The sequence below is a fragment of the Oryctolagus cuniculus genome, chromosome 16 (assembly GCF_964237555.1).
Source record: "Oryctolagus cuniculus chromosome 16, mOryCun1.1, whole genome shotgun sequence".
NCBI classification, from domain to species: domain Eukaryota; kingdom Metazoa; phylum Chordata; class Mammalia; order Lagomorpha; family Leporidae; genus Oryctolagus; species Oryctolagus cuniculus.
In genome coordinates this window covers 52,201,450-52,217,806 of record NC_091447.1, presented here as the reverse complement: position 1 = coordinate 52,217,806, position 16,357 = coordinate 52,201,450, and the positions used below count along the sequence as shown (strand labels likewise).

The following is a 16,357-nucleotide window of genomic DNA, read 5'->3' as shown; positions in this document are numbered from 1 at the left end:
ACCTGTGCCACGGCGTCGGCCTCTCCACGTTGGTGCTAACGGTGCTGCAATAGATGTGAGAGCCGATGTCTCTTTTCCTTTGGAGACACACCCAGGTGTGGGACTGCCGGGTCGTACGGCTCCGTGCTGCTCTCCACATAACCGTTCCCATTTACAGTTAGAGTCCCCCCGCCCCACATCCTCGCCAGCATTGGCTCTGTTGTGTGTGTGATAGCGCCTCCTGGGGTGAGGCGATCCTGTGTTGTGGTCTTGATTTGCATTCCCCTGATGGATGGGACGCACTTTGCATATACTCACCGAGAAATGCAGGTCGTCTGACCATTCTTAATTGGCCTATTTTTTTTATTTGTATTATTTGTTACTGCATTCTGGACAGTAAGCCTGAATAGGTAAGCAGTTGGAGGTGCGTCCTCCCCATCTGAGGGCTGTCTAACCCCTGCTGCACTTGATGAGTCACGGCTCCTCCCGAACAGATGCGTCTGCATTGGCTGCTTGTCCTGTGGACCAGTGCCAGCGGCTTCATGGTTTTGAAAATCTTTTCTCCGGTTTCAGTGAGCTCTTCAGTCCTTGGTTCTGGAAGCCACTCTGCCTTCTCTTCCTCTCTCTTCCCCTGCAGGGGCCACAAACCCGATGAGACTGGCGAGGGCGACACTCTAGCCTTCCCTGCTGGCCTCTCACCACGCATGGGTGAAGTGCTGTGGCTGACCTTCAGCAACCCAACTGGCTAAAAACTTAAAATTGTATGAGATGCCAGGACCAGGCAGTGGCCACAACACTGGCCCCACTGCTGGCTTTAGATCCACTCCCAGACTGCTTTTCTGTCTAGAAATTCCGTCAGTGTTGAGAGGAGTGGAAGTCTTCAGCTAAAAATGTTGATTTGCCTGTTTCCCTGTTCAGTTCGGTTCACTTTGTGTATTCTGAGGCTGTGTCTGGTGCCCGCAGATTTAGGATTGCTTGTTCTAGTGGTTGATTCCTTATAGAAAGTCCCTCTATCACTAACAGTCCTCTGGGCTCTAACGCCTGCTTTCTCACGTGCAGTGGAACCATTCCTGCTTCAGTGTCAGGTTCGCTGGCTTTCTCTCTTTCTGGTTGACCGATGTTTGCAGTGTTCATGTGGTGTATCTTCTGCTGTTGTTTTACTTCCAACATACCTATTGATTTTTAAAACGTATTTATTTATTTGAAAGAGTTACAGAGAAGGGGGAAGAGAGAGATCACCCATCCACTGGTTTCCTCCCGACAGCCGCAATGGCAGGGGCTGGGAACTCCCTATAGGTCTATGTGGGTGCAGGGCCCAAGTACCCAGGCCTTCTGCTGCTGCTCCCCCCGGCGCGTGAGCAGGTAGCTGGATTGGAGTAGAGCAGCTGAGGCTGGCACCAGCTCAGGTGGGATGCAGGTGTCACAGGTGGGGCGTGACCCACGGAGGCGCAGCACTGGCCCCTGCACTGAGTCTGTTGTGAGCAGCATGATTTAACCCTTTCTCCACTCTGCCAGTCTCTGCCTTCTGTTTGCGCGACCTGGTTATACTGACAAATGTTAAGGGTTAAGTCTGCCACGTTGTATCTTTGGTTTCTGCTCCTTTGTTTGTCTCTTCTTGCTTTCCCGTGGACTACTGCTGCTCCGTCTCCACAGCGGATTTGGGTGTGTCACCGTGCACTTTTCCGAAAGGTCCCTCTCGGTATGGAAAAGACAGCCGAGTTTGCTGTGGTCTACACTCGTGTCTGGTCACTCAGAGGGAGGTGTGCAAACTACTCCATTCCAGTCCCTTTCTCGCTCCTGCTTTCAAATTTGTCCAGTGTCAAAAGCAGGGGAAGATGGCCCAAGTGCTTGGGCCCTGCACCCGCGTGGGAGACCCGGAAGAAGCTCCTGGCTCCTGGCTTCGGATCAGCGCAGCTCCAGCCGTTGCGGCCAATTGGGGAGTGAGCCAGCAGATGGAAGACTCTCTCTCTCTCTTTTTCTCTCTCTCTCTCCTCTCTGTAACTCTATCTCTCAAAGAAATAAATCTCTTAAAAGCAATTAAATTTACTTTTTAAAAAATTGAAAAATAAATTTTGTCCAGTAGCAAGCGGTGTTACAATTTTTTTTGTTTTGGTTTTGGTACCGGCACTGTGGCACAGCAGGTTAAGCGGCACCAGCATCCCGTATGGGCGCCGGTTCAAGTCCCAGCTGCTCCACTTCCAATCCAGCTCCCTGCTAACGGGCTTGGGAAAGCAGCAGAGGATGGGCCAACTGCTTGGGCCCCTGCAATCCACGTGGGAGTTCCAGAGGAAGCTCCTGGCTCCTGTTGCAGCCATCTGGGGAATGAACCAGTGGATAGAAGATCTCTCTCACTGTGTCGGTCTCTGTAATTCTTTCAATAAGTAAATCTTAAAACAAGACACAGTTTCTGTTTTGCCCATCACGTATGTGTTAGGAGACACACAAGGAGAAGGATTACCGGAGTTTCCCCATACCTCTGGCTCTTGCGCTGTGCTACCTCATGCCCACGGGTCCTCGCTGTCTGAGGAACTTCTCCCAGCCACTCTGCCAGGCAGAGCTGCAGGTGCCAGTCCAGTTTCCCTTCCTCTGAGGATGTCTCCGCCACTGAATGCTGGCCCCTTGCTGTGGGACCCCCTTGCATGCCCCACTTCCAGGAGCCTCTGGGTCGGTGGGGGGAGCCTCAGGCCCAGGGGAAGGCAGACCCCTTGCCAGATGTGCCCAGCTTGGTGCTGCTGTCAGCGGGGCCCCCACTCCAAATGGGGCAAGAAGACTCCGGACTGCCTCTGGTGGGGAGGCTAAGGGTCAGGAGGCTCTGGGGCTGGGTCTCCCACTGGGTGGGTGGTCCATCCCCGTCCCTCTGTCCGAGTTCTGTCTTGGTCTTCTGGGTTGTGTCTGAGTTAGCCCCGAGGAGCAGAGATGCTTGTCCAGACAGGAAGCCCCTCGCCCCGCGGTCCCGCTGCCGATTCCTGAAAGCGCGAGGTGACGGTGGTGGAGCACTTGGGAGGCCAAGATGCGGATCCTTAAGGGGGAGACCAAGAGGAGGCGCGCACCCGGGCGGGAGGATGCTGGGCTGGGCTGGGCGCCCCGGGGTATGGCAGGCCTGCCAGCAGCCAGGTGTGTGGTGCCGAGCCTCGCGAGGTCCGGGGGCTGCGTGGGAGGGCGGCCGCTGGCAGCAGCAGCCCTGCCTGCGACAATGGCTGCTCTGACTCCTCACCCCAGCTCAGGGTGCTGACAATGCCTCGTTCATCGCTGGCCGGTGCCTGGCACGGCGAGAGGGGGCGCGCATTCAGCAAGGCGGGCGCCATCCTTGGAGCCATGGCCCGCACGGAGGGAGGCGGACCGGCGAGCTCAGGCACCGGGCTGCGGGGAAACTGGGGACCCGGAGGCCTGGCCCAGGAGCTCGGCCCGGGCTGCCTTCCCCGCGGCGCACTCTCGGGCTCCGACTCCGGTTGCCACGGAGACAGGAGGCGGTTGCCACGGCGACCGACGACTGAGAGGACCAGCCAATCCCTCCCAGCCGCGGCTGCCGCTCCCCGCGGGATGGAGGCATCGCGCGGGGCGGGGCCGCCCTGCCGGGCCCCCGCACCGGGCTCCAGACAACTCCCCGCGTCTTCCCGGCTCGGGGTGATGCCACTCTGGGGGTGCCCAGCCTCCGCGTGGCCCCGAGCCCCTGCCTGGTAAAGGGGAGGATGCTGCGGGAAAGGCCAGGCCAGGCGCAGGTGCCCCCGCCCCTCGGACCCGCGCTCTGCAGTGCCGGGCGCGCGCCCGCGCGGGAGGGGGGCGGCGGGCGGGGCGGCGCCGACGTCATCCGCTCCCCACACCCGGCCGAGGGGCGGTGGCCGCGCAGCCTCCGCCGGGCGGCGGCACAGACGGACGGACCGAGGGACAGAGGCATCGAGGGACCGGCGGGCAGACGGCCAGGCCATGCCAGGGGAGGCTGCGCGAGCCGAGCTGCTGCTGCCCGAGGCCGGCGGGCCCGGGCCCCGCACAGGTGAGGCCGCACCCGCACCCCTTCCCCGCGCTCTCCTTTCTCCGCCGCCGCGCCCCCTCTGCCCTGTCCGCGGCCCGCCCCCCCTCCCGCGACCCCTGTTCCCCAAGCCCAGGACTTCGGGGACGGGCGCGGGGCAGGGAGTGCCCCACCCCGGGAGCCAGAAGCGACGCGGGGGCCCACCCTGGGCCTGTCACCGGGCTTTCAGGGCTCCGTGCGCCCTGGCGCGTCCCGCCTGCGGGGCCGCGCCTCATTGTCTGCGGAGCCGCGGTCGGCGGGGCTGGGCAGCTCTGGACCCAGGCAGGCTGCGATTCCGGAGTTGGGGGTGGGAGAGTGGGCAGCAGTCTGGAAGGCCTAGGGGGCGCCCACCCGTAGGGCCCTCAACTTCAGCCCAGGGCCGCACCTGCTGGGGTTCAGGAGGAGCGGGGATGGCTGGGCCTGGGCAGCCCGGGAGGGAAGCCCTGGGGGCGGAGCCCCAGCGTCCTTGGCGAAGCCCTGGCCCGGATGGCCCCTGCTGGAGGTCTGCCGTGTGCGGCTGGGGCAGAGCCAAGGGCACCTTGCTGTCGAGAGGAGTCACCTGAGGAGGGGCCCAGGCTGCGTCCAGGGCTGGCCTGGGTGACACAGGCTGCTGCTTCTGCCCTGGGTGGGAGCCGTGCAGGCCAGGACTCCCTGGACCCAGGCCCTGTGCCGGCTCTGCTCTCACTTGCTTGGTGACCTTGAATGAGTTGCAGAAAACCTTTGGCCTTTGGATTCTGACCTTGGCCTAGAGCTGCCCTCAGCCTTCCCTGGGAGCCCTGAGCCCAGCCTTGGGGCATCTAGTGACACACCCAGCCACACCCACTCCCAGTGTCAGGTAGCAGAGACGAGTGCCCAGCAGTGCCACCCTCAGGTGACCAGTCCTAGCTGGTGGCCGAGGGCCCACGACCCTGACTCTGCAGAGGGCAGCCGGGCAGCCTGCCAAGGGGCCCTGTCCGCAGCTCCGCGCGTGGTCCTAGCTGAGCTCTGCCGTGTGGTCCCCGGCCCCCCAACAACGGAACGTGGATGAGCACTTGCCCCCCACCCCGGGCTTGCCCCCCACCCCGACTGGGCCAGCATTGGGCTGGCGCTGAGGCGAGGAGGGCATCCAGCAGAGGCTTCCGACGGGGCTGTCCTTGGCCTTGGTCCAGGCGAGGGAGGGGATGTCGGGGCCATCAGGACTGAGATGCGTCCGCAGCTCCCGAGTTAAGTCAGGGCGGAAACAGCAAGATCCGCGGCAGAAAGTGCGCCTCAGTCTAGCGCTGATGAAGTGATACAGCAAGAGGGCAGGAGGCTGGAGGCCATACAGCGAGGGGCGGGGGAGGCCACCAGAGGGGTCTCCTCACAGCCCAAGGCCCTGCCGGACAGGCACTGCGACGGCTGCGGGTCGAAGGCGTTCCAGACACCTGTGACCTGCTCACCAGGGAGCCTGGGGACAGAGGGGCACCGTGGGACCCAGAGAAAGGCCAGGAGGCAGGCCGTATCTACCGTGGGGTGGCCGCCACCTCGGAGAGGCCTCACTAGAGGCTCAGCTGGGCCTGCACGCCTGCTGGGTTCACAGTCACCGGCACGGCCCACCGCTGCCTGTCGGGCCGGATGCTCCGACTCAGCCTCTCATCCGGCTATCGCGGGGCTCTGCGGGGACGCTGGCTGCCCCTTGTCCTGCGCCGCTGGAGAGGGGACAAGGTCAGAGGTGGGGCCCAGGTGAGACCCCGGCGGGGGGAGAGGAGAGAGATGAGCCAGGCCGGGAATGTGCCCAGCTGCCAGCACGCAGGCCCCTGCCCCTGTCACGGGACTGGCACTGCCCAGCGGGCCCTGCCCACTGCCGGTGAGGCCCAGCTGACCAGGTGGAGGTAGCAGGGACGGGTGCTGGCTGATCTCAGCTGAATGTCCCCAGGACCCTTCTTCGTGACCTGCAGCGACAGCCCCACGCTCCACAAGACTGCGTCAGCTGCTCCCTGCGGACAGGACTCCCGGGAAGCCGTCCAGGGCAGCCCACCCCGCCTTCCTTGGGACACGGTCCAGCGGCAGTCCGGCCCCACCCTGCCCTGGAGCCACGTCCCGGGGCGCCTCACATCTTCTCTGTCTCCACAGATCTCTCCTGTGATGCGGCTGCCGCCACCATCCCGGGAGGGGACCTGCAGCAGCCCCAGGCCCTGACGCCAGGTTCCAGTCCCCTGGCCCTCTCGTTCCTGCCCAGCAAGCCGGGCGCCCGGCCCCAGCCCGAGGGCGCCAGCTGGGATGCAGGGCCTGGCGGGGCCTCCTCGGCCTGGGCAGACGCAGCAGAAGGCGGCCCGAGCCCCACCCTCCTCCCCGAGGGCCCGCCGTCCCAGGCTCTGTCCCCAGAGGCGCTGCCCTCGAGCCTGGAGCCCCGGATCGTGATGGGCGAGGAAACGTGCCAGGCCCCCGCCTCGCCTTGGGCAGCCGGGCCCGCGCTCAGGGACAGGGAAGGTGGGCGTGCCGGCCTGCACCCACCCCCCGAGCCGTGTTCTCAGGGTGACCCTCCTGTGCCTTCCCCTCCCCCAGACCCTGATTCCTTCTTCACACCTCCCTCCACCCCCACCAAGACCACCTACTCCCTGCTCCCCAGCCATGGGGACAGCTGGGACCCCGAGCCCGAGCTGGACTCGCCACCCGCCTCGCCCTCGGGCTCCTACATCACGGCCGATGGGGACAGCTGGGCCTCGTCGCCATCCTGTTCCCTCAGCCTGCTGGCGCTGGCCGAAGGGCTGGACTTCCCCTCCAGCTGGGGCCTCTCCCCGCCAGGGTCCGTGGTGGACGAGGGCGAGCGGAGCCCGCCCAGGCCGCCGGGAGCCCCGTCCACAGAGTCCAGTCTCTCTGCAGACAGCAGCTCCTCCTGGGGCCAGGAGGGCCACTTCTTCGACCTGGACTTCCTGGCCAATGACCCCATGATCCCCGCGGCCCTCCTGCCCTTCCAGGGCAGCCTCATCTTCCAGGTGGAGGCCATGGAGGTGACACCGCTGCACCCGGAGGAGGAGGAGGAGGAGGAGGAGGTGGAGGAGGAAGAGGAGGCGGTGGGAGCAGCTCCGGCCCCGGGCAGGGACCTGGCCGGGGAGGGCGAAGACGACAGCACGTCCACCTCCTTCCTGCAGTCGCTGTCCGACCTGTCCATCACAGAGGGCATGGACGAGGCCTTTGCCTTCCGGGACGACACCTCGGCCGCCTCATCTGACAGCGACTCGGCCTCCTACGCAGGGGCCGACGACGAGAGGCTGTACAGCGGGGAGCCCCACGCCCAGCCCAGCGCCCCATTCCTGGAGGGCACCCAGAAGGCAGAGCAGGAATGCAGGGCGGCCGCTGAGCAGCCGCGCGGTCCAGAAGGGCCCGAGTCCTGCGGCCTGGAGGCCGCCGGGGCCACACCCACCCCTCGGGTCTCAGAGCGAGAGGCCTGTCTCACCCAGAGCCAAGACCGGATGGAAACAGCAGGAGAGGAGCACACTCCAGGCCAGGAGGCCACAGCCTCCAAGACCCCTCCTGCCCTGCAGGCAGCCCCAGGCCCCCAGCTGACCCCTGAGGCCGAGGAGGAAGAAGAGGAGGACTCCACAGCTGGGGGAGCACCATCCCAGGCAGCCCCAGGCCCCCATATAACCCCTGAGGCTGAAGAAGAGGAGGAAGACTCCACAGCTGGGGGAGCACCATCCCAGGCAGCCCCAGGCCCCCATATAACCCCTGAGGCTAAGGAGGAAGAAGAGGAGGACTCCACAGCTGGGGGAGCACCACCCCAGGCAGCCCCAGGCCCCCAGCTGACCCCTGAGGCTAAGGAGGAAGAAGAGGAGGACTCCACAGCTGGGGGAGCACCATCCCAGGCAGCCCCAGGCCCCCAGCTGACCCCTGAGGCCGAGGAGGAAGAAGAGGAGGACTCCACAGCTGGGGGAGCACCATCCCAGGCAGCCCCAGACCCCCAGCTGACCCCTGAGGCCGAGGAGGAAGAAGAGGAGGACTCCACAGCTGGGGGAGCACCATCCCAGGCAGCCCCAGGCCCCCAGCTGACCCCTGAGGCTGAAGAAGAGAAGGAAGACTCCACAGCTGGGGGAGCACCATCCCAGGCAGCCCCAGGCACCCAGCTGACCCCTGAGGCTGAAGAGGAGGAAGACTCCACAGCTGGGGGAGCACCATCCCAGGCAGCCACAGGCCCCCATATAACCCCTGAGGCTAAGGAAGAAGAGGAGGACTCCACAGCTGGGGGAGCACCATCCCAGGCAGCCCCAGGCACCCAGCTGACCCCTGAGGCTGAGGAGGAAGAAGAGGAGGACTCCACAGCTGGGGGAGCACCACCCCAGGCAGCCCCAGGCCCCCAGCTGACCCCTGAGGCTGAAGAGGAGGAGGACTCCACAGCTGGGGGAGCACCATCCCAGGCAGCCCCGGGCCCCCAGCTGACCCCTGAGGCCGAGGAGGAAGAGGAGGACTCCACAGCTGGGGGAGCACCATCCCAGGCAGCCCCAGGCCCCCAGCTGACCCCTGAGGCTAAGGAGGAAGAAGAGGAGGACTCCACAGCTGGGGGAGCACCATCCCAGGCAGCCCCAGGCCCCCATATAACCCCTGAGGCCGAGGAGGAAGAAGAGGACTCCACAGCTGGGGGAGCACCATCCCAGGCAGCCCCAGGCCCCCATATAACCCCTGAGGCTAAGGAGGAAGAAGAAGAGGACTCCACAGCTGGGGGAGCACTACCCCAGGCAGCCCCAGGCCCCCAGCTGACCCCTGAGGCTGAAGAGGAAGAAGAGGACTCCACAGCTAGGGGAGCACCATCCCAGGCAGCCCCGGACCCCCAGCTGACCCCTGAGGCTAAGGAGGAAGAAGAGGAGGACTCCACAGCTAGGGGAGCACCATCCCAGGCAGCCCCGGACCCCCAGCTGACCCCTGAGGCTAAAGAAGAGGAGGAGGAGGAGGACTCCACAGCTGGGGGAGCACCTGCCACCAGGGCACAGCCCCTGGCAGCCACAGGCCCCCAGCTGACCCCTGAGGCTAAAGAAGAGGAGGAAGACTCCACAGCTGGGGGAGCACCATCCCAGGCAGCCCCGGGCCCCCAGCTGACCCCTGAGGCTGAAGAAGAGGAGGAGGACTCCACAGCTGGGGGAGCACCATCCCAGGCAGCCCCAGGCCCCCAGCTGACCCCTGAGGCCGAGGAGGAAGAAGAGGAGGACTCCACAGCTGGGGGAGCACCATCCCAGGCAGCCCCAGGCCCCCAGCTGACCCCTGAGGCTGAGGAAGAAGAGGAGGAAGACTCCACAGCTGGGGGAGCACCATCCCAGGCAGCCCCGGACCCCCAGCTGACCCCTGAGGCTAATGAAGAGGAGGACTCCACAGCTGGGGGAGCACCATCCCAGGCAGCCCCAGGCACCCAGCTGACCCCTGAGGCCAAGGAAGAAGAGGAGGACTCCATAGCTGGGGGAGCACCATCCCAGGCAGCCCCGGACCCCCAGCTGACCCCTGAGGCTGAGGAGGAAGAAGAAGAGGACTCCACAGCTGGGGGAGCACCATCCCAGGCAGCCCCAGGCCCCCAGCTGACCCCTGAGGATGAAGAGGAGGAGGACTCCACAGCTGGGGGAGCACCACCCCAGGCAGCCCCAGGCCCCCAGCTGACCCCTGAGGCTGAGAAGGAAGAAGAGGAGGACTCCACAGCTGGGGGAGCACCATCCCAGGCAGCCCCAGGCACCCAGCTGACCCCTGAGGCTAAGGAGGAAGAAGAGGAGGACTCCACAGCTGGGGGAGCACTATCCCAGGCAGCCCTGGGCCCCCAGCTGACCCCTGAGGCTGAAGAGGAGGAGGAGGACTCCACAGCTGGCCGAGCACCTGCTCCCAGGGCACTGTCCCAGCCCTGCCAGGAGAGGGCCGGCGCTGCCTTGGGCCCGGATCCTGGCACTGCAGAAGGCCCTCCCTCTCTGCAGGATGAAGCCGGCCACACCTCGTGCCCAGACCCTCCTCAGAACACAACAGCAGCAGGACCAGACCTCCCTTCAGGCCCAGGGCCTGTGGCTGCAGCTCCGCCCGTGCCCCCACAGGCCCTCCTGCCCGACTGTCCCACGGCAGGCTGCCCAGCAGGTCCAGAAGCTGTGGCTGCCAGCGGCCTGCAGGCCGCAGGGACCAAGGACACAGAGCCTATGACTTCCCAGAACCAAGCTGTGGCCTTAAGGGCAAGGCCAGCTCTGGAGAACAAGTCCACAGCGCCCCCTGCAGGCCCAGCGCTGCCAGTCGCGGCCCAGGCCCAGCAGGATGACCCGGAGCTAGCCGCAGAGGCCGAAGACGCGAGTCCCACCTCCGGCATGGAGGCCCCCGGCCCCCCTGGGCCTGCCTTTGACATCGGGGGGGCAGCAGCTGCACCTGAGCGGGAGGAGAGTTCCGGAGCCCACGTGCACACGAGTGACGAGGCTGAGAAGCGGAGGCGTGGAGGCCCCAAGCCACTGGCACAGGGACATGGTGGACCCAGGTCAGCACCCCCTGGTGCAGGGGAGACTCCCGGGGTCAGCCAGGGGCAGCCCCCGAGCCCAGCCAGGGAGGGAAAGCGTCCGAGTGGCAAGTCCACCTCGAGGCCCAAGCTTCCCGCCGCCAAGCTGGCAGAGGCTGGGCTGGGCTCCTGCTCCAAGGCCCCAGCAAGGGCTGCTTCCAGGCTGGGCAGGGGCTGCCCCGAAGAGCCTGCCCCGGCTACACCCTGCCGCCAGCCAGAGCCCGTGCTGGGCCTGGGCCGTTCCCAGGTGGTCCCCAGCGTCCTCAGCCCCACCCCACCTCAGCCTCCAGAAGACCCTGCCCGGGCCCTGCCCACTGCACCCCAGCACAGGCACCCGGGCTCCCTCGGCCCCTGCCTGTGCCAGCACCCCCAAGACTCCCTGGACGACGAGGAACCTCCAGACTCTCCGGCTCCCCCGACGTCCAGGGCAAGAGCCCAGCGGGCCACTGCTGCCGTCTCAGGAACCCCGCGGCTGCCAGGGCCCAGGCAGCAGGCGGGCCTCGCCGCCCGCTCCCCGCTCCCGAGCCCCGAGGCAGCCCCCACCGATGCCAAAGACGTGGCCTCGGGGCCTCTGCCCCCCCGCCAAGTGCCTCCTCCACCCGGGCCCAGCAGCCTGGCGGACGCCCCAGGGGCCCCGGCCCCCGAGCCGCAAGAGGACGAGGACAGCCCTGAGGAAGGTGAGGGGCTGAGGGTGGGCAGTTCTGGGTGAGGGAGCCCCGCCCCGCTGCAGCAGGGCCAGGCCTCTCCCTCATGCCTCCCCCCTCCCCCAGACTCACCGCGGGCCCCAGGCTCGGGCCAGCACTCAGACAGTCACGGGGAGTCGTCGGCCGAGCCGGATGAGCAGGACGTCTCGGCACCTCAGCCGGCGCAGTGCCCGGCCCAGGTGCCTGGTCCCAGGGGGAGGGCGGGGCCTCTGGTGGGGGAGGGCGGGGTCACACCGCACCCAGGGACGCTCAGCCCCTGGCCTTTCTCGTCCAGGCCCCGGCCAGCAGCAGCGAGGACACCATCGCCAAAGCCAAGCAGAGTCGCAGTGAGAAGAAGGCCCGAAAGGTGGGCTTGGGGGCACCCGGGTAGGGGCGTCCTCCCCACGGCTAACGAGATCCCAGCCGCAGCAGGGCCTTTCGGCCATGCCAGTGGCCCACACGCCTTCCCTGGGCCTCTGCCCCCCTCGCGGCCCCGGGCCAGCACCAGGCCTGAGCCCCGTCTGCCCCAGGCCTGAGCCCCGTCTGCCCGCTGCCCGCAGGCGATGTCCAAGCTGGGCTTGCGGCAGATTCAGGGCGTCACCAGGATCACCATCCAGAAGTCCAAGAACATCCTCTTCGTCATCGCCAAGCCCGACGTGTTCAAGAGCCCAGCCTCTGACACCTACGTGGTCTTCGGGGAGGCCAAGGTCCCCCCGGCTGGGCTGTGTCTGGGGTGGGGGTGGGGCCGGAGCATGGGGAAGCAGGGCTCGGCTCACCCAGCCATCGTGTGCTGCAGATCGAGGACCTGTCCCAGCAAGTGCACAAAGCCGCGGCCGAGAAGTTCAAGGTACCCTCGGAGCCCTCGGCCCTGGTGCCCGAGTCACTGCCCGGGCCCCGGGTGAGGCCTGAATGTGAAGAGGAGGAAGAGGAGGAGGAGGAGGAGGAGGAGGTGAGGCCGAGGCTCTGGGACCCCGGCTCCGGGGTGGGCTCCACCCAGGGACGCCAGGCAGCGGCCGATACCACCTTGTCCCCCCACAGGTGGACGAGGCCGGGCTGGAGCTGCGTGACATTGAGCTGGTGATGGCGCAGGCCAACGTGTCCAGGGCCAAGGCTGTGCGGGCCCTGAGGGACAACCACAGTGACATCGTGAATGCCATCATGGTGAGTGAGGCTGCCCAGTCCCTGCCCCTCGCCGTCCATGGGCCAGGCAGGGCCCCTCCCCCACACGACCCCCCTGTGCCACTGTTCTGCAGGAACTGACCATGTAGCTGCTGACCAGACGCGGGACCACCGTGCACCTCCCTCCATTGCTGCTCAATAAACCAGTGCCCCTCACACGCTCTGCGCCGTCCTCCTCACCAGCTCCGGGCCCCTCCGCACGCTCCGCTCCTGCTGCGGGCACTGCCCAACCCACAGCCTCGGGTGCACACAGAAGGCCCGGGCGAGGCCATGCTGGGTCTGTGTGGGGAGGGGGACAGGGCTGGGCACAGGCTGGGCGCCCCAGGCCAGATCTCTGGGTCGACCAGGGGTGGGGGCTCCAGCCTGTAGGCAGTAGGCGGCCTGCCTGGCCTGGCCCTGCCAAGGCAGCTAGAGATGGGACTGGAAATTCAGCCTGCAGCAGGCTGGTTTGTACGGGTACTGTGTGTGGCCCACGAACGATGTTACATCCAAACGGCCCCTGGCAGGAGAAAGGTTCCCCAGCCCCTGTACATCCAGGCAACCACACAAGGGCTCTCTCTGGCCTCACCTGATGTCCCGTGACCACCTCTGGCCCAACCCAAGTCAGAGGAAACCCTCCCCGTAAAACCACCCGGGCCCTTCCTGTCCCGCATGAAGTGTGACATCACACGGACCTGGCCACGCTGCCCGGGAGGGCGCCCGCACATACCTGGGGGCCACAGAGCCACGGGGGTGCTCCCAGCAGGGCAAGGGGAGCCCACGCGCCTGTGCAACCACTGCCCAGCAGGCCACGGGCTCAGCCTGGGAGCTTCCTGGTTCTCCAGAGGGCAAGGCCACTCGGGTGGAGGAGGTCCCAGCACATCCTGACCCCAGGTCACCTCCCCTCCTGCGAGGCCCGGAGACACAGGGCGGGGCAGCAGGGGACGTGGGCCGCGGCAGCCCTGCTGAAGACCCTGGACCTGGACTCCCAGATGGAGACGGACGGGCTCAGGCAAGGAGCCGTAGGCAGGCAGTGTCCTTGGGGGACGCAGTACACGGGCCCCTGGGCTCACACCCCGCACACGGCCCCTGCCCCACGTCCACAAAGCCCAGGCCCAAACCAAGACTTCCTGCAGCCTACGAGCGATGTGCACAGTGCTGGGCCCTGCAGCGCAGGTGTGGCCCCAGGGACGGAGACCAGAGAGGACGAGGCACCCAGGGCTTTCACCCAGCCGGAGCAGAAACACGCGGGGCACGAGAGATTAAATTATTCACATTGCAGTAAACTTCTCTTTACGTCTCTGGGAGTTGCAATAGAACACCGTGTGCAAAACAGAGCCGTGCGGCCCGCGAGCAGGGCCGTGTGCGGGCGAGGCTGCGCCCTGCAGGCCCGGGAGGGGCGCGCCCGCCCGCGGCAGCTCTGTGCTCCTTCACAGTAGAGGGCTCGGCCGCCCGGAGCCTCCGGCCCCCGGCCAGCGGGCAGGGCTGCGCCGCGCCCCGTCAGGCCGAGTCCTGGTCCATGCTGCAGCCCAGCGCCTCGATGTCGCTGCTGATGTCCGAGATCATGCGGTCCCACTCGTCGCCCTCCGAGGGCGCCGACCGGTCGTCAGGGCTGCCCGCGGCCCTGTTCCCGTCGGTGGTGGAGGTGGAGGCGGTGCTCAGGGCCCGCCGGTGCCTGCCGAAGCTGTCGGTGATGATGCCACGGCCGTCCTTGACGCCGATGGTCTCCAGGAAGTTCTCGAAGTGCTGGCTGTCCTTCTCGGGGATGAAGGGCCTCAGACCTGCGGCAACACCACAGCGGCACGGCCCTTCCCGCGGGGCTCGCCCACAGGCCTGCAGCTGCCCCGGGAGCAGCCGCCCCGCCCGCAGCCACCCGAGGGCCCGTCCCCCTGCCACCCTGGCCTGCGGACGTGCAGGGCCAGGAGCCCGTGCCCGCCCCTCCCCGGCAGTCCTGCCTCAGAGCCCACAGGTCACAGGTCAGAAAGCGGAGGCCTGCAGCAGTTCTGAAACCGTTTGCTGGATCCCAGTCACAGAGCCAGGCCTCAGCAAGGCCAGTGGCCAGCCCAGGGCGACTGTCCCAGCGAGGAAGGCTACCCCTGTGCTGAGGGTCAGAACCTCTGCTCCCTCTATGGGTGCGGAGGCCCCCGGGAAGACGGAGTGCTGCCTACCCAGAGCCCGGGTACAGACAGGCCACCTGGCCCCAAGCTGCCAGCACCACCGTGTGCAAGGGCCCCGTGGGCTTCCCGAGGAGGGACGAGACCTCCCCAGGCCACAGTCAGAGCGGGTGGGGCCTTGCCCACCTGGCCCCAGGCTCCGGGCAGCGGGCCCCACGGCTCAGCCCCTCCCCATCTGAGAGCAAGACAGGAAGGCGCTGGGTGCAGACCCCAGTACGTGGAGGCGTGTTCTGGCCGGGGACTGTTCTGGGGAGGCCACGGGGGAGCAAGAGCCAGTGCCGTGCCACCACTTCGGGTCTGCAGGGGGCACAGGCCCAGGGAGGGGGAACCTGCAGCTGTGTCACAGTCCCCGCCAGGTGTGGGTCAGACACGGTGGGCAGAGCCCAGCTGCCGCCCAGCCCACAGCCACCCTGCCCAGTGTGCGAGCTCTGCAGAGGCCCAGGCTGGTGCTCCCACCCGGGCTGGTGCTCCCTCCCACCTGGGCCCCGCCCCCTCCAGGAGCAGCCCCAGCTCTCCAGCACACTCTTCCCCAGACCGCCGAGTCTGGGTGCTCCCAGCCCCGGCTCGGCTCAGGGCTGCGGGGGCCTGGGGACCCGGGCGCGGCTCACCGAGCAGCAGGAACTTGCGGCTGTCCCCGTAGAGCTGCCGCAGGCTGATGCAGAACTCGTGGACGGAGGCCCCGTGGCGGTACTCGTGCAGCAGCGCGGCAAACTGCTGGATCTCCTGGGACGACAGCTTGGTGCGCAGCTGCGAGGGGCAGAGCGGAGCCTTGGCGGGCTGCTGCAGGGGCACGGCAGGCCCAGCGGGGCGCCCCGGGGAGCCGGCAGAGGGCACCCGAGGACGGCCGCCTGGGGCCCCGGCTGGGGGCGCTCCAGTGAGCACACAGCCCGGGCGGGGAGGGGACGGGGTGTGCAGCGCAGCGGGACCCACTCACCGTCAGCATGTAGTCCTGCAGCAGCTCGGCGGCGCTGGTGCTCAGCTCGCTCTCGCTGGCCGTCTTGCCGTGCGGCAGGGCCGGCGCGCAGAAGGACAAGGGCGGCAGGCCGCCGGCGTCCGCAGAGTCCAGGAAGCAGCTGCAAGGAACGGACGCCTGAGCAGGTGGCTTCCCAACCCTCACGGCCCACGCCGGGGGCCTGGCTGGCCCCTGTCCTTGAGGGAGCAATGTGGGTGTTTGCCAGTGACAGAGGTGACACCAGGGGAGGCCTGGCCGGGCCTGAGGGTCCCCATGGGGATCTGAGTCGGGGACGGGCCCAGGAGCCGACACAGGGTGCGTGCAGTGCGGTGAGTCTGGGGGCCCGGGCTAAGCGGGGTGGAGCCCAGGAAGGCCGGTGGTGTGTCTGCTGCAGGTGCAGCTCGGGGCTGGGACGCGTGTACTCACAAGGGGCTGGTCTCCGCCTCGTAGGGCTCCTTCATGTCCACTTTGGTGGAAGAGTCATCTGTACAAGACGCAGAAAACAGACAGCCCTCAGGCACGGGCGGCGCTGCCAGTCCGCTCGCACGCAGCCGTCAGCCCGGGCCTGGCCTGGCCTCTGGGGACCTGGAACGTGCGTGTGCCCAGGGTGGGGCTCCTGGACCTGAGTCCACACTCAGCCACAGAGGCCGCCCTCAGCCAAGGGTATCGACAGGTGTCTCTGGGGCGCGGGGCCTCAGGGCCTGGCCCTCTAACCCAGGCCCGTGTGGTCCAGGTCTCCCTTGCAGAGGAGAACTGAATCGAGAGGTTATGCATCCGGGCCCGGGTCACACAGCAGAAGTCCGAGCCAGACAAGCGGACCCCAGCCTGGACACGGCCAAGACCTTGGGGTCCCGGAGAGCCGTGGAGCAGCCGCACGGCTGCCGCTCAGCTGAGTGACAGGCGACTGTCTGAACCCGAGGGAGGGGCCGCGGCGACGCTCAGACA

General features: G+C 66.9%; 2 protein-coding genes across 5 annotated transcripts in view; one reads left to right on the top strand and one right to left on the bottom strand.

Annotated features, from left to right (window-relative positions):
• The first annotated feature begins 3,261 nt into the window (after positions 1-3,261).
• NACAD (NAC alpha domain containing) lies at positions 3,262-12,465 on the top strand. Its single transcript, XM_070059892.1, has 8 exons — positions 3,262-3,970; positions 6,077-11,122; positions 11,216-11,328; positions 11,424-11,495; positions 11,689-11,835; positions 11,925-12,077; positions 12,167-12,289; positions 12,382-12,465. The coding sequence occupies exons 1-8, from the start codon at positions 3,904-3,906 to the stop codon at positions 12,394-12,396; spliced, it is 5,736 nt and encodes a 1,911-aa protein (XP_069915993.1). The 5' UTR covers positions 3,262-3,903; the 3' UTR covers positions 12,397-12,465.
• A 1,083-nt stretch (positions 12,466-13,548) lies between these two features.
• Positions 13,549-16,357, bottom strand: part of CCM2 (CCM2 scaffold protein) — a 50,128-nt gene continuing 47,319 nt past the window's right edge. For all 4 annotated transcript variants that reach the window (XM_051853126.2, XM_051853128.2, XM_070059893.1 and 1 more), the window contains 4 exons: positions 15,839-15,896; positions 15,395-15,533; positions 15,069-15,207; positions 13,549-14,067 (listed from right to left, as the gene is read on the bottom strand). In XM_051853126.2, coding sequence (XP_051709086.1) covers positions 13,787-14,067; positions 15,069-15,207; positions 15,395-15,533; positions 15,839-15,896 — 617 coding nt within the window. In that variant the 3' untranslated portion in view covers positions 13,549-13,786. The remainder of the gene's footprint in view (positions 14,068-15,068; positions 15,208-15,394; positions 15,534-15,838; positions 15,897-16,357) is intronic.